Here is a 25583-nt window from a genome sequence, read left to right as displayed (position 1 = left end):
GTAGTGTAGGTGAACACTAACCATTTTCATCTCCCAGAATAAGACTAGATAAGCCTCTTAGAACAGAGAAGTTCGGTTTTATTAACAAAGATAACATGTTACCAGAGCCTTTTGGTTTTTCTGGTCCTTTGTTCAGCTACAAAGATAAACTAGGCATACATTTTCAGAATGGACAAAACCTTGTGTTGTGGGTTCTAGAAGATGCTAGAAATCATAAAATGATCCAAGCATAAGGTTGTTTTGGATTTCAACTTTTATGATAGTTGTTTTATTTGAAATCTTTGTTGTCAATAGTTTAGTTGTCAATATGGTACACATATTTTTTTTTGTCTTATTTTATCACTCATTTCTCAAGAAAATAGCCTAACAGCGCTGCCGGTTTCTATTGGTTAACGATTATAATCTGCATTAACAGACACTCTGAGACAATTCATCTGATGGTAAAAAAAATGGGTTTGTCCAAAGACTAGAAAGATTTGAAGGTAACTACGCAAACACAAAAGAACCCTTAAGGTCACTTCACAGCACAAATCTTAGGAAACACTGAGCTCACGTATCCTCTTATCTCTCTCTCTCTCTATGTACATATAGAAAGCACCATATATGTATATATACTTGTAGAATCATCTCTTTTTTTCTCTAGACTTGTTTACCACTAAAGGGCAAAGACGGTGGTGAAGACTCTCCACTGACTCTACTAGGAGCCGGAGTATTCCTCCTCGACTGACGCTTAGTGGGAACAATAACAGCCTCATCCTCAAACTTCCCGAGCTTATCATCACCACCATAGTCCCCATCATCATCATCATCATAATCATCTTCACCTCCTTTGAAAACCGGATGAACGTAAGCACTCTGCAAGTACCCTTTCAAGTTCAAGTTCGGCTCCCTCGCCCTCTCCAACGTATCTTTCATCTTAGCTTCCTGCAAAGGATACCTGACGAAAGCCGGCTCGTAACGGCCCTTGCAGAAGCGGTGGAACCCAATGGTAAGCACAGGCAAAGCGATGAGAAACGGTGCAGCCAGCGCAGCGTGTTTCGTCCCCAACAGACCCATCAGAAGCACCTGAGATATGATCAGCGCAGCTACAACACGTCCGTGAACGTCCGGCCAAAACGCCGCAGCGCTCTCGTATTCTTGGTTGTACACGTTGATGATCTGATGACGGTACACAATGTAGGCGAGTGCGAAGAAGACCAAGATGAAAGGAAGTAGCATCGGCGTGACAGGAGCGTAGACAAGACCGAGAAGGAAGTAAAGCTGTATCCTCGGCTCTCCGGTATTAAAACCGATGCTCCCTGGATCCATAGCCTCCTCTCTGTCTTTCTCGGTCTTGACCAAGAACGTGTTCTTGAGATGGAACATGATCAGAGGCTTCAGCATCAGAATCTCTCCAGCTACTCCCGCCCAACCGTCCACCATTACGTAAGTGATGAAGAACGTGGCCTTCATCGGTATCGCCACGCCTATGGTCTTGGGGATCTGGTTTGGTGACTGGTTGAGGAAAGCGCTGAGCTGCTCAAAGGCGGCTCCGGTGATAACGCTGGCGAGGAAGACGTTCACGAAGTTGAAGATGTAGTAACGAAACGCAGAGCGTCTCTCCAAGGATGAGATGGACGTGAAGCCTTCGAACTTGGCCATGATCATGAGTATGGATGGTAAGAAGATGAGGAAGAGCTTCAATGCTATACCAGGTAAGAAGCCTTGTATCACTGACTTCATGAAGTCACTACAAGAATCAAGACAAGTCAGTTACTAGTAATATCTCAAGAACAGAGAATGTGAAGAAACTTACTCCTCGACGATAGCTTTCAAGAACGGTGCAGCTTTGACGATCCCTTCGATGGTAGCGAGGGACTGAACGAAGGCTATTGGTATGATGAAGAAGAAGGTTAGGAAGAAGAAGGCAACGTGCATCAACAGCCTTCTCACGGTCAGAGAGACGTATGGTATAGCGAGGTTAGGCCAGTAGACATCACGAGGCTCTGGAGCCCATTCGGTTAGCCATTGGGTCGGGTTTCGGGTCTGTTGGGTTTGAGCGCAGACGGCAGCGGCCCAGCGAGTTTTGAAGGAGACGAAAGCTGCTGGCATTATGGACTTGGGATCATTCACCACTTCCTGTCTTTCTTTAGCAATCTCTTTTGATGTTTTGTCTATCTCGGCTATGTAGTGTTCTATTGCATCCACTCTTTGTCCCCAAAGCCCAAGGAAGCCAAGCTGGTTGGTGAAAGATGATTAAATATAACAGAACAAAATAAATATATGTGAAGATTTGAGATTTCATATTATCAAGTACCTTCACCATGATTCTCTCAGTGTTGTTATTTCTAGCGTATTTGAGTTGGTAATAATCAAGCCAGTTCTGCAGCTTCTTCTTCTTTTCTACCAAATCAGCGAGCTTGTTTGCATTGCATACAACCTACGTATAGTTTTCATACAACAAAGTAAGAACCGAGGAAGCTTCTTATATAGTCTCATACAGTTTCAAGCTTCTAAGGAACTAACCTGATGTGTCAAGTAATGATCAGGGTGATTGACCAGGAAGAAATGCTCCACCAGTTCACTTACAGTTTCATCAGCATCCGGAGGTACATTTCTAACAAGAACCTATCACAAATCCCAAACATATATTAGATCCGTGTCAACACTACCAAGGGAAAAGAAAAAAAAGAGAAATTTACAGTGAACTGGTCAGGCCGACGAGCTTCTGATGCAACAAACTGGAGCCTCATGTTAGCAATCGTCTCATATTCTTTCATCAACACATAACAAGTCCAGATTGTAAATGCATATGCCATCACTATATGCGTCCAAAACCTGGAAAAAAAAAACAGAAAAAAAAGTAGCTCAAAACATTACATTTCTGACAGAGAGAGAGAAATATAAAAAGACTCAAGATGGTAAAGCACCTCATTGAATACTCTGGTATATTGGAAACAGATAGTTTGTCAATATCGCTAGAAGTTACATTCCTTAGCTGCTTAGCCAACTCCAACGTGTCGTTTGTCCAGTTCACTGGCACAAGAACTGCCCAAGCGAGCACTGCTATTGGAGCAAAGATCTTAAGCCTGCACTTGATCAAATAGATAATGTTTAAAGAATCATATAACACAGTAGCTAACTAACTATGCTGCTTCTCTAGGTCAACTGGGTTTGACAAAGTTGGAATCTTTACCCCAGCCAGTAAATCCTGAGATACACAACCGAATCCAAACCGGCATGATCGATGAGCTCAGGCTCAGGCATCTTGAGAGCCTCAGGCATCCAGTTCAGGAACTTCAAGTAAGCCCTGAAGTCAAGGTTGACAAAGCGCTGGACAAAGGCGCCGCCACGAGTAGGGCTGCTTCTCAGCCCCTTGAGGTACCATTTGGAGAAGTAGACTCTGTCGTTGAAGGGCTGGAGCCTCAAGATTGCGAAGATGATGAAGAAAATGAATGCACTCAGGATGTTTATCCCAGCTGATACACCAATGTCCTGAAGTGTAGCCATCTATTTATATGTGCTTGCTTGCTCCTTTAACCTGTAGAGATACAAAGAAGCAGAGAGACTCTGTTAAAAAGGTTTAAGCTTTGATGATTATTGAAACAAGCTACAAGAAGATTGTCAAAGCTTTGACCAAAATCAAAAACCCAGAAAAGGCCAAGCCTTGGGAACAAGAGACAACTCAGAGCATGTAAAAAGTTTGCTTTTTGATGAGACCCAGAGACTTTAATTTCACGATAAAGGAGAAAAAGTTTAGAACTTTCACAAGGAAGAAGGAAACAGAGAGAAACCCTTAAGAAGAAGAGGGTTTAGATCAGTTCGAGATTCATCCAAAGCTAAGAACTTTCTTGCTCTTTTAACCTCTTCAGTGAACTAGTAACACGCAAACACACAACCAAAGACTCAGTAACCTAAGCAAAACATAAAAAGTTCCGATTTTTTTAGGATGTTGTTATTAAATTTTGTGATGATGCTTTGAGATAATGTTGGGTGTGGGAACTGATAAGAGAAGCAGTTATTATTAAGGGAGTGGGTGATGAAAGAGATCATACAGTCGCGAGGAAGAAGAAGACGACGAAGACGGAGAGAATACGGCCAGAGTTTTGTTGATGACTCTCATTGGCTTTGCCAAAAGGTTTATCAATTTATATTTATTTATTTATTTATTTATTTATCATCTTTTCTTTTTTGTTTATTTATTTTTAATTCTTAGTGCCGTTGTGAAAGGCTACTACGTTCGTTCACCTAATCCCCTAGACTATATTTGAGAAGTGATTTTGCCACATGTCTTCTCTACAATCATTCTCACAAAAATAATATGACATGGCTATTAAAATTGATGACATGTCTTATAGATTAATATGACATGGACAATTTTTGCCACATGTCTTCTCTACAATCATTCTCACAAAAATAATATGACATGGCTAATAAAATTGATGACATATCTTATTGATTAATATGACATGGACAATTATACTTAATGTTAATTTATATTTTTGGTAAACTTTTTAAAATATGGTAATAACTCATATATTACATTTATTTTTGATTTATATTTTTGGACTTTTTTAAAATATGGTAATAACTCATAAATCATCATTAAAATAAATATATTCAATTATGACATTTCAAATTTCGAAATATCATTTAAATTAAAAATATTGCAAAAATATATACATATTTTTAGAAAATTACAAAAATTAAATCATAAAATCAAACTAAATCGTAAAAGAGAAATTACCAAAAATACCATTTTCATAGTACCACTTTTCATGTTTACATTAACCACTTTTACCACCACTTTCAATGAAGGGTTTAGATTTAAGGGTTTTAGATTTAGGGTTTAGATTTGATGTTTTAGGGTTTAGGGTATATAGTTTAGAGTTTAGAGTTGAAGATTTAAGGTTTATAATTGATGATTTAAGGTTTATAATTGAGGTTTTAGGGTTTAAGGTTTAGAGTATTGAATTTAGGGTATATAGTTTAGGGTTTAGGGTTTATTGTTGAGGATTTAGGGTTTAGGGTTTAGAGTTGGAAGTTTAGGATTTAGAGTTTATAATTAGAATTTTGAAAGCATATAAAAACAAAGATATAAGAACTTTTAACCTTTTAATAAATAAGGTATTTTTGAAAATGTGTATTTAGTGGTGGTAAAGATGAATAGTAGTACCTTAAAAGTGGTATTTTTGAAAATTCCCCATCGTAAAATCATTAGTTTCTTATATATATCTACAAGTTTTATAAATATTTTTTAATTTTAATTTTTGACAATTATGAAATTTTCATCCCCTAGATTATATTTGAGAAGTGATTTTACCACATGTCTTCTACAATCATTTTCACAAAAGTAATATGGCATTGCTACTAAAATTGATGACATGTCTTATATATTAATATGACATGGAAAATTATATTTAATGTTAGTTTATATTTTTGGTAAACTTTTAAAATATGGTAATAACTCATGTATTACATTTATTGTCGATTTATATTTTTGGACTTTTTAAAAATATGGTAATAACTCATAAATCATCATTAAAATAAATATATTCAATTATGACATTTCAAATTTGAAATATCATTTAAATTAAAAATATTTCAAAAATATATACATATTTTTAGAAAATTATAAAAACTAAATCATAAAATCAAATTAATTCGTAAAATCATTAGTTTCTTATATGTATATCTACAGATTTTATAAAATTGTTTAATTTTAATTTTTGACAATTATGCAATTTTACATATTTATTTAATATTATTTAATTAAAATAATAGATAGAAAAATCTACCTAAGATTATAATTTTAAATATATACATGCACATTCTTAAATATATTTCAAAATAAACAAAATTGTTTTTATCTTAATTTTAATGTTCAGTTAAATCAAATTTATATTAAAATATTAATAAGAAAAAGAAAATTTATAATATTAATAAAAAATAAATATAATTTATGTTTACCTGTTAGAAAATATTTTAAAACTCTTTTACTGCACATAGGTGCAGGAAAACACCTAGTTACTAGTAATAAACAATTCGAAAAAGAATCAGTTTAGTAATTCTGAATCTTCCTTTGTGATTAAGCTTCAAATCAATTGTGATGTTGACGCATAAACCGACAACTTTTTCTCTGTTTTTCTTTATTTTGTTAGCCGGGGGCTGCTAATTGTGGAAAGTGGTTTTCTTTGTCTACATTATTAAAGAATCCATTTGATATTCATTCTTTAGTTTACTTCTTCCTATAGTCCTGTACTCCTGTGGCATACAACTTGTAGCTCACTCTTTCAATAATGCTACTTTACAGTTAGTGTGTATACTTTGTTCATTAATCATTACTATTTCCAACTTCTTATATTTGATACGTTTGAAAAAAATATTTCATGTTCTAAATTAGATGGTGATTTCGATTTTCAATATAAAATTATTAAATTTTATTATCCTTTGCATGATACAGATTGTTTTATCATTCAATTGTGGTTATAATAATTAGATACAAAAATAAATATTTTAAATTTATAATTATAGAACATCAAGTAATAAAAATGAGTGAGTGTAAGTTTATTTGTGTGAATAATTATTTTATTGATATGAGAACACACAATTGTTCTGGCGAATTCCGGCCGTTGATGTAGGAATTTTCTGTATTTTTAATGAGAATTTATTGAATGGTAGATATAAGCCTAACGGTTAGTCGGACAAAGACTGTAACGGATAGAAAATGTTAAGAGACTGTACTGTAGCGTTGAAGATTTGGTAAGACATGCGTTTAACGTGGGGACACACATGTTTGTAACGCGCTGAGCGTGCGAGTGGTGACTGAAACACTATTAGTGGAAACTTTATGCTGAAGATCATTCAAGAAGATGGTTGTCTTCTTTCATAGTCCACTAAACAGAATCGGTTGAATGTTGAATATTATTTGGAATTAGACTTTAACAACCTTATTCATTCATTTTGTAAATAAAATCCATGGCCTAGTAGTGGCCACGACCACATAATACGGAGCCCACTATATGCTTATAATAACCAAAGACCAATGATTCGGTAACATTTTAGAAAGTGATATCAAAAGATTTGATTAGCATTACAACTAAACTAACACTACTAGCTTTAATGTTCTAATATTTGTTAAACTATTTTCCAGACTTCACAGACTATGATGAAAATCATCTAATTTATTGGTTTAGTCCGAAATTGGTTTGAAGTTTTCCGGACATGATACATGTTGCGAAATTGAGAAAAGAAAGTTCTAAAAACGAAAAAAAATATTCTAAAAACGGTTTTGCGACCAAAGTCACCAAACACAAAACCTTTGGGCCGAAGTCCAATAAGGCCCCTTCCAGATAGCCCGTGATTGACAAGTTTTTCATATCCTTCGAACTCGGAGTATATGGTCGCACAAGATTTTTATTTGAGTTTTCGATGAACACTTGTGTTTGTGATACCTATTAGGACTTTACTTTCTTACATGAGTAGTGGCCAAATATGACTTCTTTCCAAACAAACATAATTCGTTTCTACAATACCGGAAAACAATGTATTTCACAGAATTTTCCTTTCTTGTTTATAAATTTGAAGTTGTGCATAGTTGGTTTTAAGTTAATAACCTCTTTGTGAGAAAACAAAGAAAATACAAACATAAAAAAATGTGATTCCAGGTTGAATTCACCTGGATATATTAACACTACATGTAAGTTCCAAACATAGTTTGTTAGAAGGTTTAAACGTGTAATGTGAATTTAATTTAGCTTGCTACACATATACAATCGTTTGATATGATAGGCTCAACTACTCATCATCTAACTAATTTATACATGTGAATATACAATAGTTGTTATAATTTGAAGTCTTGTTCCAAATGTAATATCATATGAAGTCCGAATGTGATTATATAGTCATCTGAAGTCTTAGTGTCAAAACAAAGCAACACTTAGTATTATTTTAATTGCTCGATTATGACAGAAATAACGTTATTTTAATACATTCACGATGAAAGAATCGAGACAAGATCACGGGATTTTCATTCCATAGAATAAAGTCTATCCTTCGAGACATTAAACGAGCAATCTTGATTCTTCCAAAGACAAAACACAAGATAAAAAAAAATATACAAAAGATAAACAAGAACTGATTCTTTTAGCTATAGTGTGTAATTAATCGTTAGGAAACTAAAAACAAAATCTATAAATGTGACAAATATAATAAAACTACACTAGAACTTCTTTTTTTGTAATAACTACACTAAAATATGAAATTCATATATGTTTTTAAAAAAAAAAAATTCATATACTTATGTGTTACTGAGTCCAACGAAAATAATATATTGGTAAGATCGTATGTTACATATTATACGACTCCACCCTTCAAATTCAAACTTCGATACAATATTTAACAAACATATAATGAAACTAAAAAGCCCTTTTAGAAAAAAAAAATATAATGAAATTATCAACAAAAATGGAAAAGTTGTTTCCATTAACTAATCATTCATGTTCGTTCCTATTCGCTGACGAGAACAGCTGGACAGGTTTATAAGCTAGCTAGTAGCCAGATTGTATCCACAATTCCACATATATGATTTCACTTTCACCTTTAAATATAAATCGGGAAAATCGCATTTTAAACCCTCAAGGTTAACAAGAAACGCACTTTAAACCTTGACGCTTAAAACCTAACACTTTAAACCATCAAACCTACAAACCTAACATATTTAACCTCTAAACTGTCCCTCGTGTTTCCGCCGTCGAAATGTTAAACGGAACAGTAAACGGAGTTTACAGACCTATTAACAGACGTTTTAATTAAAAAACGTGCTAAACATGTGCTCTATTAACTTGACGAAAATCAAAATCAAATTAGGGATCTAGAGTTCATAACTCAAACCCGATAAAAAACAAAGGAGAAACAAAGGAGACAACGAAGGGAGAGGAAGAAGACGAAATCGAATGCTCTTTCGAAATGGGGTAAGCTTTCTTTTCTCTCCATATATCGATTTTGGGTGTTTGATGATTGTTCACTGTGTTCTAATTTTTTTTTCTTTTCTCTACTCTACAGAGAAGGGTCGATGATTGATTTGAGAATCCACGTCGGTGGAACTATGGAGAAAAAGGACGGTGACTACAAGTTCATGGGAGAGTTGTTTGTAACTTCTGTGCGGTGGGAATTGTATGACATCTCTTGGGATAAATTTGTACGCTTCAGCAGAGAAGATGCAAGGATTACTGCTCCAATAAGATTTGTATGGTACAAAGATATTGCGAAGGATATGAACACAGTGGACTATGTGTTTGAAGAAAATCCTGATGATATATTTCTCTTGATATGTCTTGGCAAAGAAGCTGGTGAGATCGATATCTTCATTGAACATGATGTCTCTGATGTTAGATATTATGAAGAAGAAGAGCTTTCAGAGAGCGATGGAGAACAAGAAGTGGAAAGGCCAATAGAAGATGAGGAACCTGAGCAATCAGAGGAAGAAGGAGAAGAGAATGTGGCTCCTCAGGCTGATGAGAATGAGACTGAAGAAGGCGAAGAGAATGTGGCTCCTCAGGCTGGTACAGTTGATGAGAATCTGATTGAAGAAGGACAAAAGGAAGAAACAACTGATATTGGTGATGAAGTGGTTAAAGATGCTGGAGATGGTGATGAAGACGAAAGGTTTAGGGCAGTTTTTGAAGAAGGTTCTATGGCAAATCTTGGAAAAGAAGCTTATCAAAATTTGGAAGAAAAAGAAGCAGCTGAAAGAGAAGCAGAAGAAAGTGATGAGGAATGTGTGTTGGAAGAAGATGCCGCTTGTCCAGATACACCAATAGGATCAGAGGAGGAGTGGGAGCAATGGGATGATCCAAAAGGGAGAAGGAATGGAAAGCCAAAGTTCCATGGTGATTTGGAAAAACCGCCATACATTTGGTTATTCCAGAAGTTTAACTCAGGTTTGGAGTTCAAAGATCAACTCCTTAGATACTCCTTGAAGACACAATACGATGTGAAAATGGCTAGGTCGGAATCAAACAGAATTGCTGTTGTGGTTAGAAAAGACACAATTAAGGAGCGATAAGGAATATTAGCTTACAAGCTTCTGTCATCAAAGACACAATTAAGGAGCGATACAATATTGTGGTTCCACTTTCAAAGTGTTATAGAGGCAGGCGAATTGCCTTGGACTCCATATTGGAAGCGCAAACAACTCAGTTTGGTAAGCTGTGGGATTATGAAGGTGAGCTCAAGCGAACGCACAGTGGTATTAGAACTGATCTCTGCACTATCATGAAAAATGGTGTGGAAATGTTTGATTGTTTCTATATCTGTTTCGAGGAGTTTAGGACTACTTGGAAAAAATGTTGTAGACCGGTGATTGGGTTGGATGGATGTTTTCTGAAATGGGAGTTGACTGGTGATTTGCTTGCAGCCGTTGGGAGAGATGCAGATAACAGAATGTATCCAATTGCATGGGCAGTAGTTAGAGGTGAGAATAAAGATACTTGGGGCTGGTTTGTGAAGAAGCTGAAAGCAGATTTAGAGTTAGGAAATGGAGAGCAGCTGACTATTATATCCGATAAGCAGAAAGGGCTAGTGATTGCGATAAAGGCTGAGCTTCCTAACGCTGAACATCGTATGTGTGCGAGGCATATCTATGCTAATTGGAGAAAACAAGGTTTCTCAAGGTCAGAATACAAGAATCTCTTTTGGGGGGTGGCGTACAGCTTTACAGAAGGAGAATATGAAGAGCGAATGAAGCTGTTCGAGGACTATGATCAAACGGCTTGCGATGCTCTACTAGCAACAGAACCACGTAGATGGTGCCGTGCATTCTTCAGTGTGGAATCTCATTGTGCAGATGTTCACAACAACTTATCCGAGAGTTTCAACAGGACTATCAAGATGGCCAGGTCGAAGCCGGTGATTAATCTTCTAGAGGACATACGAAGACATGCTATGAGAAGGGTATCAAGAAGGTTTATGAAAGCTGAGAAATGTGACACGTTTGTCACACCAATTACAATGGCGATATTAGAGAAGGCTAGAGTTGCTAAGCAATATTGCTCGACACTACGCAGTAGCAAGCATGTGTACGAGGTGAATGAGTTCGAATGTGGTTATACGGTGAATTTAGCAACTCACCAATGTGCTTGTCGAAAATGGGATCTAACTGGTATACCGTGCAAGCATGCTGTATGTGTTTTGGATGATAATGAAGATGATGCAACGAGGTATGTAGCAGAATACTACTACACGAGTGTCTTGAAGACAACATACGAAGATAACATCAAACCTGTGAATGAAGAGAAGTTCTGGAAGAAGACATACAAGACTCCAATTGCCGTTCCTGAAGTTCGTAAACCACGAGGACGTCCAAAGACCAGAGACAGGAGAAAAGAACCGTTTGAAGACCTGAAAAATGCAGGAAAATCAACAAGACATGGAAGAATTCCACATTGCAGCCAATGCAAGCAAGCTGGTCACATTAAAACAAGTTGCAAGAATGAACCTGTTGCTGTAGAAGGACCAAAGAACCGACGGGGCCGACCTCGAAAGCATCCAAATGAGGTATATTATCATCTGTTTTGCTGTCTTTCTTGAAGCTATAAATTGTCTCAAAATAATGATTATGTTTCAGGACCATCCGAAACCACCACCAAAGCCAAAAGGAAGAAAGAAAACAACAGTGTTTGTAAGCAGCTCTCAGCCTGTACCTTCAACTGATAACAGAGTAGTTGATGTAAGTTCTAGTGCTCCTCAACCTTCGTCCTCAACAAATCAGGTCAAGCCACATGTGAAGAAGGCCCCTACAGGGCGACCATTGAAGATAAGGAAAACTGCTACCATTCCATATGGTGTTGGGACATTTTGGAGTCCTTACACTGATCGTCCTTTTGAAGTTTTTGGCGACCGGGTTTATGATAGGTCTAACCTTAACCTACAAGACCCTAACATCCAGCCTGCTCAAGGCGAAAGCAGCCATCCTCCAACAGAAGACTAAATTGTTTGAATTTTCGACTTGTATGCGTGTTTGATATTAGCATCTATTTCGTGTTTGGTAGACTCTATTATCGGCTATAGACTCTTGTTTTTACTCTATTATCGGCTTCAAACTCATGTTTTGAACTTCATTGTGTTAAACTTTTTCTTTGTTATCATAATCAAGAAGAATCCAATGCAATTTTTAACTTAAAAATAGTCTTACAAAACACTACAATAACATAGGAACAAAGTCTTACACATCCACTACAAGCCTTACAACACAATAACAAAAGAAAAGTCTTACACATCCATTGCATAACCAAGTCAACATATTACATCTCAGATTAAGACAACAACATCAGTACTTGGACATCACAATTATCCCTCCCAAAACGATAGCAAATCCGACCGAGGAGGCCACAAGAACATTACGAAACACATCACTCCTCTCACCTAGTATCAACACTTGTTTCTTCAAGGCTTCACACTCTTCAACTTTTTCTTTAAATTTTTCTGCAAGTTCATTCGAAATGTCCAAGTTGGAGCCTTCATGATTTGGAGTACTTACCTTGTTCCTCAAAACGGCTAGCTCCTCCTTTTGCTCTCGGATTATGTCTCTCGCTGCCAGTAAAGCCAAATGCTGCCATCCATGTGGTTTCTCCACATCAAACCAACGAAAAAAGTTGCAATTCTCATACCCATTCCCAACTCGACACCCTTTGCAACCGAAGAATCTACGCCCAGGGTTTTCACGAGTCCAAGCTCTCTCAATCTTTGCCTTGCGATCACAGTGACAAAGAACTCTATGCTCAATCGAGGAAGAAGAAATTGCACTCTGGGAACCTACACTTTGGAAATTATCGCTTTGAGACATCATCTTTCACTCCCTGGGAGAATCTCTCTTTAACTCTCTCTTTCTTTCAATTCGTCTTCCTCTCTCTCGTTTCTCCTTTGTTTTTTATCGGGTTTGAGTTATGAACCCTAGATCCCCAATTTGATTTTGATTTTCGTCAAGTTAATAGAGCACATGTTTAGCACGTTTTTTTAATTAAAACGTCTGTTAATAGGTCTGTAAACTCCGTTTACTGTTCCGTTTAACATTTCGACGGCGGAAACATGGGGGACAGTTTAGAGGTTAAATGTGTTAGGTTTGTAGGTCTGATGGTTTAAAGTGTTAGGTTTTAAACGCCAAGGTTTAAAGTGCGTCTCTTGTTAACCTTGAGGGTTTAAAATGCGATTTTCCCAATATAAATCGTTTTATCTCTATTTTTACTCATAGTGAATTAAAATATATTTTGAGAACAAAATATATCTCATAATATTTTCATAAGAGTACAAAATAATAACAGGAGAACAGACTAAAAGGTAACATAGTCTTCGTGTTTCCATGAGTGGACAATACTTTTCACTGTCTTCATTCTATTATTAGTCTTTTTCAGGAAACTATCCCACGTTTCTTTTGTCAAATATATATGTCGTTTTCATTTCTGTTGCAATTCTATCACTCTTTATCCTCTAAAAAAGTTAATTATGATCCAAGTATAGTTTGATCCTGTGATCTTTAACCTTTATGCTAAACAGTTTTTCAGTTAAACTAACAATGCTTAATTTTTTATCATGGATTTTAAGTCACCTAAATATCAATTACCAACTACCATTTAGATATGATTTATGCACACTGTCAAAAGATTGATTTCTTTCTCCGGGTCGTATAATGTCTTGATTAGTTGGTAACCGAATACGATTGGTAATGAAAACATAAATGGTATTCAAACTTAGAAAATACTGTATAATGAGAGACAGAGAGATGTACCAAACAATTGGTGACCAAACGTGTGGAATTAAGTAGTTAACGTGGTCGAACAGAAACATAAAAGTGTAGTATAAGAAAGGCGTGGGCACAACAAGTTGAGAAATTAAGAAAGAGCTTTGGAGAAAGCGAACTAAAACCTGAGAGTGAAAGGCAAATAGATTCCCATTAAGAACGCGAGTCAAATACTATATGCTAGCTTTTCTGTTCCCCCAAATTCAACTTTTTTTCATTTTTAAAACGCTTAATAGACTTAAAATTTAATTCTTCAAAAAATTCAAAGTATGTGGACAAATAAAATGAAAAGAAAATTCCAAACTCACACCGACAGAACACCAGTCAATAATCTTTTTTTTTCTTTTTTTTCCGAAACACCAGTCAATAATCAGATACTACTATCAATCAGTCAAGAATTTCAGCAATGATCATTCACTGATTTTCTTATACTGACTGTGATTGTGTCAAAAACAAGAAAACACTTATATATAATACTCCATCTATTTCAAAACAATGTATATTTAAAAAAATTTACACTTATTAAAAAAATACGTAAAATTTTGACAATAAATACATTATTTCCTATGTTTAGATATTTTCTATGATTTTAACCAATCAAAATTTAGTAAATAAAATTAATGTTTTTGAAGTTTAGAATTTTTTATTATTATATACATTAAAATGTAAAATATAGATCTTTTAGAAACAATTTTTTTTCTAAAATATGTATCATTTTGAAATAGAGGGAGTATAATAATCATTTGCCTAATGAAGTCTTAAACTAAGTTTTTATCAAATTAATGCGAATGAATCTAACCTAATTTAAAATAATAATAACTTCTCTCTCTTCATTAAACTCAACTCAGCTCGGACTCTCTCTCTCTCTCTCTCTAGTCACTACCAATACCTTTCTTTAATGGCGAGTTGGCGACGCTTTTAACTGCTGCTACTACCCCCAACACCCACTGTAACTATTCTTCCTCTTCTTCTCTGTCACACTCTTTACTTTTGCTTTCCCCTTTTTAGAAGCCTTCATGGCAATGTTTCTCTGCAATGGAATGTGATCACCACCGACACGCAATGGCTACCGGAGATAGAGCTATGTTCCTTGTTTTGCTTCTAATCTTCGCTTCTGTCTCTAAACTCTCCGTTGTTCACTGTGTTACTGATCCTTCTGATGGTAAAGTATCGGCCTTTATGATTTGTGTGCCTTTACATTTTCTTGCTTTTAGAGATCTTTTACGATTTGAGACCTGAGATTTTCTGGGTTTCTCTGTTTCTTCCTGAAAGTAGATGACTTTAGATAAAGTTGTAAGCTTTATGAGAGATCCTTGATTGGGTTTTCTGACTCCTCTGAGTTGTTTTGTTCTCTTCTCATTGGTGTATTATTGCAGTTCGAGCCCTTCAAGTTTTGTATACTTCACTGAATAGTCCTTCACAGCTAACCAATTGGAAGAATGGTGGTGGTGGTGATCCATGTGGAGAGTCATGGAAAGGGATTACTTGTGAGGGGGGCTCAGCAGTTGTCTCTATGTAAAAGAAACCACACTTTTGCTTTTTTTTCCAATTTTGACATTGATTGGTAATGATTATTGAGTGTCTTATAGTGTTTTTTTTTTTCTTTCTTTGTTGTGATTCTTATAGAGATATATCGGATTCAGGAGTCTCTGGCACTCTTGGATACTTGCTCTCAGACCTAATGTCGCTCAGAAAACTGTACTGTCCTTTTGTTTTTGTCTGTGATCTTTGTATTTTTTTGAGGATTTAATTCAGTAACTTTAGACCTCTTTCTCTTTGATACAGGGATGTTAGCGGAAACAGCATCCATGATACACTTCCATATCAATTGCCACCGAATCTCACAAGCCTGTAATGTTGTGTTTGTTTAGCTATGTTTTTTATAGTATTTAGTCTCAAGTGTTTATTTTCAGACTAACAGCTGAAAAGAAAATGCAATGCAGAAACTTGGCGAGAAACAACTTAAGTGGCAACCTTCCATACTCCATATCTGCTATGGCTTCTCTTACTTATATGTGAGTTTGACATTTTTGAACTGTGAGATTTAGCTTAACCCACCTTACTGTGTATTAAAGTTTTGAAATGTTGTTTTATAGGAATGTAAGTGGTAATTCACTTTCAATGTCGATAGGAGATATCTTTGCTGATCATAACTCACTTTCAACCTTGTAAGATCTCTTTCTTCCCCCCCTTTATCATAATGATATGTTTTAGTTTCCGTTCATCTTATTGTTTTGCTTTGTTCAGGGATCTTTCTCACAACAACTTCAGTGGCGATCTTCCGAGTTCTTTGACTACAGTGTCAAAACTTTCCGCTCTGTGAGTGCTTTTAAACTTCATTTGCTGCAATGAGAATCAAAAATGCAATAAGAGATTCATAATTATGAAAATATTCTTCACTTTTGACAGCTATGTTCAGAACAATCAGTTGACTGGTTCCATTGATGTACTCTCCGCTTTGCCTTTGACAACTCTGTAAGTTTCATTTTAGATAGACAAAAGCAATGAATGTGTTCTCGCTTGCTTACCGTATATGTCTTCTTTGGCAGAAATGTTGCAAACAATCATTTCAATGGATCCATACCTAAGGAGCTTATCTCTATTAAGAACTTAATGTAAGTTTCCATACTTTAAGAGTTTTTTTCTTCAAGTTTCAGATTAAAGAAAGCTAGTTTATTATGTCTTTGACATTCAGATATGATGGTAACTCCTTTGATAATGCTCCTGCATCTCCTCAACCAGAAAGACCTGACAAAAAAGGGAAACCTTCTGGTTCCAAGAAACCCAAAAACCGTCCTGAAGCCAAAGGGACATCTTCTGACAAGGGATTGTCTGGTGGAGTAGTCACTGGTATAGTCTTCGGTTCTCTGTTTGCTGCTGGTATTCTAGCACTTTTTCTTTACTTATGCCTTCATAAGAAGAGAAAGAAATTTGGAAGAAGCACAAAAGGAGCTTCTCAAAGAAGTCATCCACTTAGTGGAACAACCGAAGTGCAAGAGCAGAGGGTTAAAAACGGAGCATCCATTGCAGACTTGAAGTCTTCTTCACCTGCAGAGAAAGTAACGGTTGATCGGGTGATGAAAAACGGGTCTATAAGTAGAATGAGATCTCCCATCACTGCTTCACAGTACACTGTTTCCTCTCTCCAAGTAGCAACGAACAGCTTTAGCCAAGAAAACATCATCGGTGAAGGATCTCTAGGCCGTGTCTATAGAGCAGAGTTCCCCAATGGAAAGGTAATGGCGATTAAGAAGATTGATAACGCAGCGCTTTCGTTACAAGAAGAAGATAATTTCTTGGAAGCCGTTTCCAACATGGCGAGGTTGAGGCATCCAAACATTGTTCCCTTGGCTGGATACTGCACCGAGCATGGTCAACGTCTTCTGGTCTATGAGTACGTTGGACATGGGAATCTAGATGATATGCTTCACTTGAATGATGATAGAAGCATGAAGTTGACTTGGAATGCACGTGTTAAAGTGGCGCTTGGAACTGCAAAAGCTCTAGAGTATGTCACATTTTGTTATATGGTTAAAATGTGGTGAACAAAACTTTCATGTTAAACCCTGAGCTTGGTTTTTAAACAGGTACTTGCACGAAGTTTGCTTGCCTTCAATTGTACATAGGAACTTCAAGTCGGCGAATATATTGCTAGATGAAGAGCTTAACCCTCATTTATCAGACTGTGGTTTAGCTGCTTTGAATCCCAACACTGAGAGACGAGTTTCAACTCAAATGGTGGGTTCGTTTGGATACAGCGCTCCTGAGTTTGCATTGTCTGGAATCTATACTGTTAAAAGTGATGTATACACTTTTGGAGTAGTCATGCTTGAGCTCTTAACTGGTCGGAAACCTCTTGACAGGTTTCTATATTTTTCCTTTTTTTTTATCCACAAAAAGAAGCCATTGATTCAGTTTTTCCTTTGCTGTGTGTGTGTTTAATATAGCTCGAGAACGAGAGCAGAGCAATCACTAGTGAGATGGGCTACACCGCAGCTTCATGATATAGATGCTTTGTCTAAAATGGTTGATCCTTCTCTTAATGGCATGTATCCAGCTAAGTCACTGTCTCGTTTTGCGGATATCATTGCTCTTTGTATTCAGGTAACTTAATACCATCTTAAAAGAAAATGAAATTGTTTTCGTAAAGTAACCAACCATCTTCTCTTTTTTGTTGTTAATTTTTAGCCGGAACCAGAGTTCAGGCCTCCAATGTCGGAGGTGGTGCAACAGCTTGTGAGGTTGGTTCAACGAGCAAGTGTAGTCAAACGAAGATCTAGTGATGACGCTGGATTTTCTTACAGGACACCTGAACATGAGAACATGGATTTCTCATTCTGAGTAATAATCATCCAAAACTTCTTTTTGTTTTCTGTTCATTGGAAGCTAAAAAGAAGCTCCGAAACCTCAAGAGGGACGGTTTTGCGCAATACATGAAGGACTCTGAATCAAAGGATGTGACAGAGAGGTTAAGAATGCATCTTGGTTCAGAACTTCAGTCCAAAAAGTATGAAACTTTGTTTGTGAGTGAGGACAAAATTAGAGTACATAAGTTGTCTCTGTATCATGTTTGTTCATCTGTTTTATTCTTTCTTTTTGTCGAAAAAGCAATCAATCTGAGACTTTCTTTTGCGGTTGTTCTCTCTCTTTTTTTGTATGTAGAATAATTTTGAAGAAATTGTTTCAGGAAATGCTAAACATGATTAAGAAAATGGGAGGTGGAAGATAGGCATGATGTTTGTTAATGTTGAGAAGACTCGAAAGACAAAAGCGTTCTTCATGTTCGTCTGTTATTATCAGACACAAAACGACAGACCTAAAGTTAACTTAAATGCCACGGAAAAAGTCTATACAACTGACTCAGCCACCATAACCTGTCTTCATCATTTCTCTCCTTTTTCCCATTTGTCTTAGTTTTCCGGAACGCACCATACAGACACCATACATAAAATTCTAACTTAGCTAAAAATATGCACAAAAGAGAGCTTCCAAGTTTATAACTTGCCCATCCCTTGTGGCTTTCACCCCCTGAGAACCTCGCGATTATCTTTTCCTGCGCTTTGGTTCCACCTGAAGACAACAAATGTCATTATTAACATCAGCCACAAGATTTTGAGCACAAAACAGAAACAAGAAAGAAGAGTAGTTTTCCTGTAAATGCCAAACATTTCAGAAGCTAATAACTGTATCAATCAAGGAGGTTTCTATTTTCGTTAGATACTCAAAGTCTTGGAAGTAAAAGCATAAACAAAAATGGATTATTAATAACCTTAGCAGACAGATTGTTTTGCAGTTATAACTGAAGCAGCGTTAAGCAAAGATCAAATCCAGACAGAACCAAGAATCTATACATGCAATGACAAAAGAAAGACAAACGAACCTTGACATCATCAGCTGGAGATGCAGTAAACCCATTCTGTGATTTCTTGACATCGTCATCAGAACTGCATTCAGCACATGCGAAGTGGTCAAGCAGCTTTGCTTCTTCAATCGTCATGCCAACACATGCAGGATGATACCTACACGCATCACATTCCAACTCTTACCATCAGTTAACAAAAGGATACCACCAGCAAGTTCAACAACAGATCTTCTCCACTGAAACAGAAGTAGGCTAATAAAAGAGACACAAACATCAACATTTTACCAGTCTTTGCAGCCTTCACATTGCACCATGAGATCGTCTGGATTATAAGGCATCTCACATTTACAGTACCTTCAGCACCAAAATATTATAAAATTCATGGAATTTTCAGGTTATCAGTAAACATGTTTAATTACTCATCCTACTTACACAGCAACACGGTCAGGGGTAAACGCGCCAGTAGCAGCCTTGTACTCGAACCTACAATAATAATCCTCTGCTCCAACGTTCTCAAGCCTAGTGTAGCTCTTGAAGGTGTGAACAATGCATTTTCCCTCAATGGTGTGTGCGCTTTGAACATCAAAATGGTCAGACAAGAAAAGCTCTTTGGCTCCATGGAACTGTCTCCTACCACCAAGAGACTCCTCAGGGCGGTAATACCACCGACAGTGCACCTTCACATTGTTCCTAGCATCCGCTTCAATCTTCTCAACACGTGCCACGTATGGTGGCTTACCAGCATCCGACGGACGCATCAACACATAGTCTCCAGCTGCATAAAACAAACTCAAAAATTACTAAATAAATATAATCTACACAGAGAACAAAAACTTCAAGCAAATGCACTCACTCTTCTTCACTTAGTAACAAGCAAAGAGCAGAGTTGTAAGTAAATGCAAAATCTTTCCCAAATTAAAACACTCTTTGCATCAATATATCATAACAAACAAAAATATATATTCCATATTTCACAGTTAACTCGATTTTTACATTAAAAAGTTACTAAATTTACACAAAAGAAGCCCAAACCAAACGAATTCACTGATATAAAATGTCCATTTTGAAACAAGAGAGCAACCAAAGATCACATTTTGATAACACAAACACTTTCTACTAAGCAGTGAAAAACACATTCAACAGCTATACAACTAAGAAACAATGGTGAATGATGATGCCAAAGCTATCAAACAGTCCCTTCCTTCCTATGTAAACATATACTCAAAGTGTACAACTTTACAAGTGAGGATAGAAAGAGAGATGTACCTCTCACAACTTTGTTGGTGCCTTTGATGGTATACATGTCGAGCTCCTTCCTCCCTGTTTTGATCTTTGAGGGCACACCTGGTCGCGTTTTCGCCATGGAAGCTAGGGTTAGTGCTAAGCTGGAATAAAGGTGGGTTTTTTTTGTCTCTGTACCTTGCAAATGTATAGAGATTGATGGGTTGTGAAGATCTAGGGATGTGTAGATAGAAGAAGATGAAGATGAAGATGAAGAGTAAATCTGGAACCCTAGATTCTCTCTAGATGAAGAAGAAGAAGAAGAAGATGAGTCATTTTGCAATTTGAGAGCTTTAACTGTTGTCAAGGGCAATTTATTATTTTATTTTTGCTATTTTCTTTTATTTTCATTATTTTTATTACTAATTTTGGAATTGTGTTTTTTTTTCTTTGTTCGGGATTACGATAAGCATAACACATATGATTGACTCCGAATCAATTAATCGGAAAATAATTAAATTCTTTATTTTAAATTTTTTACTATATATGTATGTTATTTTCTATATTGGGTGAATCTGGACAATTTTTTTTGAATAATCTAGTAATTAAAAGTTTATAGATTACCACTAATAGCAAAATGAAGTACAGTTATTTTGACCGACTTTATATTTTCTTGATCTTTAATTAGTAAATCTTTAATTAGTGAATAACAAATTACATTTTAATTTTTTCATTGAAAATATCAAATTCATAGGGGTTCTCAGATCACCTGCATTTCACCTTGGTATGTGTTTAATCGTCGGGTCCCTGAGCCTGAGGAGACCTTTACAAAATAACCAAAGTTGGTTTGGTCTGAACCGGACGTAATAGTTCTTTTTTTTTGGTGTAATAGTTATTTGCCGGTGAGTGTGGATGTATTCTCCTCTTTTATGCAAGAGGAAAGTCAAGAAAATGTTTGTGATGATTCTCTTGCAAAGGGTAGTAGCAACAGATGCGTCATTTTTTTCTTTCATGTAGATTAAAACTTTATCTAAGTTGACAAAGAAAATGGACAAACAAATATCGTTTTCACCTAGAAATTACAATATGCATGTTTTTTTCTAATTCATTTTTTTTTTCACGCTAGATCGTGTATCTCATAATTTCTTTTTTGTAAAAGAAAATGGTTAAATCCGGGTCAATGATGACACAAGCCTAACCCCCGGGTGGAGGTATAACTCACGGATAGACCATCTCCTACGCATTCAAATGAGTCGAAAACAATAACTCATATCCGTGTGGCCGGTGGGGTTTGAACCCGGATTCGCTTTATTGGGTTTCTCAATTCCCTCAAACGACACTAGACCACCACCACCGGTTTTCATAATTTATTTTCTTTTATTTTCTGAATTATTTTGTTCCATGAAGTAAAGCTTGTCACCATCTCTAATCACTTCAATACTGTCAATCTCATCTCCATCTTCATTGGTCACCATCGTCTTACTTCCATCAAACCCAAACTTCTCTCCTGTTTTATACACACACAAATGAAACAACGTTGTAAGGAGAAAGAAATTAAACCAAATAGGGTCACTATCTCTGGTCCTGATGCTTTCATGTAGTACCACTACCACCAGACTAGAACCGCGCCAAAAAGACCAAAGCTAAACCAAAAACAATATGTAGAATGTATGCTTACCTGCAATTTTCTTGAGATCATCAAGAGAATGAGGAAGCAGTATAAGCTTCCCAGCTTCATTGCAACTTCTTGATTTCCTCTCCAATGGATGCCCTCTGAAAATACTCACTCTTTCTTCTTCTTTCACAACTCTTAACTTCTCCAACGGTCTGAACTCATGTGTGTTGACACCAACCACATCTGAACCGTTCATAGTTAAGAGATTCACCATATCCATTTGATTCTCCGCCACAGCGACCTGCAAAGCTGTGAAGCCATGATGGTCCTCTGTGTCAACACTGATCCCCTCTTTCAGAAGATCCTTCATTACTTCTACATTGTTCTGTCTCACTGCATCATATAGGAGATCTCCAGCTATTTGTGGATCAGTTGTAGCTAAGAAATGGTAAAGGATTCTGAATATGGCATAATGCTTCGATGAGATTGCTTCCCATAGAGCCGTGTTACCACTCACATCTGCAACATTTTAAAAATTAAAAAAAAATATATCTTTTAAACAGAACATATCTCTTAAGCAGAATATATAAGTATGGTGTGTTTACCTCTTATGTGTATGTTGCATCCGTGCTTTAGGAGTACTAAAACACAATCTTCATATCCTCTGGAAGCCGCTAGATGCTGAAACATTAATATAAAACGAATTAATGACTTAGATTATGATGCTGAAACAAATAGCGGTGAAGCAAAACGTTACCAGTGGAGTTTTTCCTTTGGAATCTGTAATGTCAGGGCTTAACTTGGCCTTGAGAAGCTCATCAAGAAGAGCTGCATTGCCTGTGGATACAACATTGATAAGATTTGAGGCAATGTTCGGTGGAACGTCATCGTTTTGTCCATCTTTTTGTGTCCTTAGATGATCACTCAGCTTTTTGTGATGCTGCATGAAGTTCTTGAACATTGTGACATTGTCTTGTTGTTTAATCTGCATTGTCTCAATAAGGAAAGAAGTTTTGAGCCGGAGAAGCTGTGACAGAGACTTAGTTTGAAAAGTGTAGCTCTGAGGTCTGCAACAAAGTGCACCAACTTCTCCAAATATGTCTCCACATCTTAGAGTGCCTAACACTCTATCTCTCTCATCAATCTCTGAATCTATGATCTCAACTTCTCCTGATACAATTATGTAAACATCTTCAGGCTCTTCGTTCTGCATAATGACATCCTCTCTAGGTGGAATATACTCAGCCTTCATTTTAGAAACCTAATCACCAATAAACATTTCAACACAAAAAAATAAATAAATAATGGTTAGAGAACTCATCAACGACTCACAAAACCTAATTAGTTTTGTTTGGTAACTCACCAGGAGAAGAAGTATCTCTCTTGAGACGCTTTTGAAGAGGTAAACTTTTTCAACAGATGGAAGAAAAAGATGTTGACAAATGCTTTTGTGGATTGATTTTGGGAGCTGGTCAATAACATGCTGCTGATTGGAGCTCTCTGCTTTGAACCTCAAACACATGTAAGCCAATATCTGGTCTCTCAATCTAGGAGGCAAATGGTTTCTGTTAACAAAGTTTGACGCTGCTTGAATGCTATTCCTCTGCCCACACAACAACAAAACATGACAGATAATTACTACAGTAGAAAAGGCAAAAAAAAGGATTGAATTGTTACGACTCCAGTAGAGAGGTTGAGACTCACAAACTCCATGGTACGACGAGTTCCTTCCAAGACCAGATTAGTCATGTTACCTATAAGGTAAGAAGTGAGGCCAAGATTAAATAACATGTAGAATGTAATGAATCCCATCTCAATAGTGTTGCTAGCATGGAGGTCTCCATATCCCACAGTTGTCATTGTTGTGATAGACCAATAAATGGATGCAATGTACTTGATGTAAAGACTTTTATGTCTGATACTTGGGACAGCGTCGATCCATGTCTTTCCATGTGGACACATGTCTGCTAGTAGGTAGTAAATGCATCCAGCACAATGCACTAGAAACAGTGTCACGCATAGAAGTCGAATGCAGCGAATCCAGAAGTAGCAGAACCTTATGTCCTTCTCGAGTCTGTAATGACACGAAAGTGAGAAACTCTTGTTCACTTTCTAAAAAAATGGTTTGATCAGAGACATGACATGGAGTCATAGTAGATAGAGAGAAAAGTACCTTGTGAAGAGTTGTTTGACACGTCTGAGTCTCCAAAACCTGAGCAGTCCCAAGAGACTACAAGTGAGATTCAACTTGCATGTGCCAGTGATCAAGAATCCGATTGCATTAAATGGTATAGTCGACGCAACATCCATCACGAACCACGTTGAAAGGTACCTTAAATGATATATTAAAATATCATTTAGCTAGTACTCTATGAGTAAAAAAACTAAGCGTGACTATAATACTAATTTTTTTTTTGATGTATTTTTAGAGTTTTTACACATTAAAAAATATTTTAAATGTTAACTATAAATGCATTATTTTGTGATTAATTATTCCCCACAACTTTAGCCAATCAAAATTCAACAAAACATGGATCAATTTTCTAAAAATGTATTATCAACAACATATACTAACCTCACTGCAATCTGTTTGGGCTCACGGACAAGAAGCTGTGTTCTTCTGTCTATGTAAGCAACAAAAAACGTCAAGACAATGTCAACAGCAAAGAACGAGTCTACGATGTTGTCTGTGATACAAAGAGTTCTCTTTGGCGAGGACCTTAGAAATGCGACTTCAAAGGGGTAAACCAAAGAAGAGTATGCAACCAAAAGCACCATAATTGATTCCCACCACCTGAATCAATCACATATAATCACTGATTTACTTCTATATGCTATCTTTGAAAATGAACAAGATCACATATTCAAGCATTGTCTTATGTTTGTAAGAATTTCCTTATTACAAGATCATTTACATCAGGACCAGAGCATTATAGTACCTGTGTCTTGAATCCATGGGTGAGATGATCCATCCACTAGAAATGATGCGACTCTGGTCGTAGCTTGCAACACCTAATGGAGGAAGGATAAGCTTTGACAGATTGTTCAAGCTGAGAGAAGAAGCATCATACTCTTCATCTCTCCCTTTTCCTCGATGATGTTGAAGACGCTGATGCTTCTTCATGACTGAAGATAAGTTGTAGTGAGATGGGGGATACTTGAGATCCATTATATATATATACTCCCTGAAGAACTAAAATTGCTTTTTTCAACTAAGAACATGAAAGAGAGAAGTTTTGGTGGATGTTATACTAATTATAACAATGAAGAGAGGGAAGTTGAGGTGTGTATGGTGCAAAACGTACGTGGTGGTGGTGGTCATTTTCTAAGTGAGATTGAGGAAGCTTTCGTGGGGAACACAGTTCTTATATTTGGAGGATCAGTCACAATAAAATAAGGGAAAAAAGTTTATTGGTTTATGACTTGGAAAATAAGGTATCAAGTGTGAAAGATGGTCCCACAAAAGAGATATGCAATGTACTAATGGTTGAGTATGAGAATGAATCAAAACTTGGCTCTAACAAGCCTTGAGGGTCCCGATGTATATATCACTAGCAACTTACTAATAAGATCGATTATGAGATCTGGAACTGAAGATGGAGCTCAACAAT

At 36.5% G+C, this 25583-nt stretch overlaps 5 protein-coding genes across 7 annotated transcripts; 1 reads left to right on the top strand and 4 right to left on the bottom strand.

The window, feature by feature from the left end:
- Nucleotides 1–464: 464 nt before the first annotated feature.
- On the bottom strand, nucleotides 465–4122 carry LOC108838055 (calcium permeable stress-gated cation channel 1). 2 transcript variants are annotated; one of them, XM_018611038.2, is made up of 8 exons: nucleotides 4035–4122; nucleotides 3176–3520; nucleotides 2910–3068; nucleotides 2682–2817; nucleotides 2506–2607; nucleotides 2297–2419; nucleotides 1796–2217; nucleotides 465–1729 (listed from the first exon to the last, which is right to left on the bottom strand). In XM_018611038.2, exons 2-8 carry the CDS (start codon nucleotides 3487–3489, stop codon nucleotides 640–642), a joined length of 2346 nt encoding a protein of 781 aa, XP_018466540.2. In that variant the 5' UTR covers nucleotides 3490–3520; nucleotides 4035–4122; the 3' UTR covers nucleotides 465–639. The 2 variants fall into 2 exon arrangements, with proteins under 2 accessions (XP_018466540.2, XP_018466539.2); XM_018611037.2 differs by lacking the exon at nucleotides 4035–4122 and adding an exon at nucleotides 3774–4015.
- An 8185-nt stretch (nucleotides 4123–12307) lies between these two features.
- On the bottom strand, nucleotides 12308–12826 carry LOC108819982 (uncharacterized). The gene has a single exon (XM_018592982.1). It carries the CDS (start codon nucleotides 12824–12826, stop codon nucleotides 12308–12310), a length of 519 nt encoding a protein of 172 aa, XP_018448484.1.
- Nucleotides 12827–14605: 1779 nt separating this feature from the next.
- Nucleotides 14606–18411, top strand: LOC108822228 (protein STRUBBELIG-RECEPTOR FAMILY 8). Its single transcript, XM_018595260.2, has 13 exons — nucleotides 14606–14936; nucleotides 15151–15289; nucleotides 15401–15472; nucleotides 15560–15625; nucleotides 15718–15789; nucleotides 15871–15942; nucleotides 16022–16093; nucleotides 16184–16249; nucleotides 16324–16389; nucleotides 16470–17282; nucleotides 17362–17637; nucleotides 17722–17878; nucleotides 17963–18411. Exons 1-13 carry the CDS (start codon nucleotides 14810–14812, stop codon nucleotides 18113–18115), a joined length of 2151 nt encoding a protein of 716 aa, XP_018450762.1. The 5' UTR covers nucleotides 14606–14809; the 3' UTR covers nucleotides 18116–18411.
- An 87-nt stretch (nucleotides 18412–18498) lies between these two features.
- On the bottom strand, nucleotides 18499–20710 carry LOC108822230 (chromatin remodeling protein EBS). 2 transcript variants are annotated; one of them, XM_018595263.2, is made up of 6 exons: nucleotides 20556–20706; nucleotides 20403–20480; nucleotides 19569–19911; nucleotides 19422–19490; nucleotides 19155–19293; nucleotides 18499–18844 (listed from the first exon to the last, which is right to left on the bottom strand). In XM_018595263.2, the coding sequence occupies exons 2-6, from the start codon at nucleotides 20437–20439 to the stop codon at nucleotides 18818–18820; spliced, it is 615 nt and encodes a 204-aa protein (XP_018450765.1). In that variant the 5' UTR covers nucleotides 20440–20480; nucleotides 20556–20706; the 3' UTR covers nucleotides 18499–18817. The 2 variants fall into 2 exon arrangements, with proteins under 2 accessions (XP_018450765.1, XP_018450764.1); XM_018595262.2 differs by having other exon boundaries at nucleotides 20403–20710.
- A 689-nt stretch (nucleotides 20711–21399) lies between these two features.
- On the bottom strand, nucleotides 21400–25263 carry LOC108819981 (potassium channel AKT2/3-like). Its single transcript, XM_018592981.2, has 9 exons — nucleotides 24912–25263; nucleotides 24548–24766; nucleotides 24146–24304; nucleotides 23677–24046; nucleotides 23336–23575; nucleotides 22730–23233; nucleotides 22578–22653; nucleotides 22036–22491; nucleotides 21400–21864 (listed from the first exon to the last, which is right to left on the bottom strand). The coding sequence occupies exons 1-9, from the start codon at nucleotides 25139–25141 to the stop codon at nucleotides 21725–21727; spliced, it is 2394 nt and encodes a 797-aa protein (XP_018448483.1). The 5' UTR covers nucleotides 25142–25263; the 3' UTR covers nucleotides 21400–21724.
- Between the last annotated feature and the right edge of the window lie 320 nt (nucleotides 25264–25583).

Source organism: Raphanus sativus, chromosome 8 (assembly GCF_000801105.2).
Source record: "Raphanus sativus cultivar WK10039 chromosome 8, ASM80110v3, whole genome shotgun sequence".
In the NCBI taxonomy this organism is placed as follows: Eukaryota; Viridiplantae; Streptophyta; class Magnoliopsida; order Brassicales; family Brassicaceae; genus Raphanus; species Raphanus sativus.
Note: the sequence above shows the minus strand (reverse complement) of the source record. Positions and strands in the feature narration are given on the sequence as shown.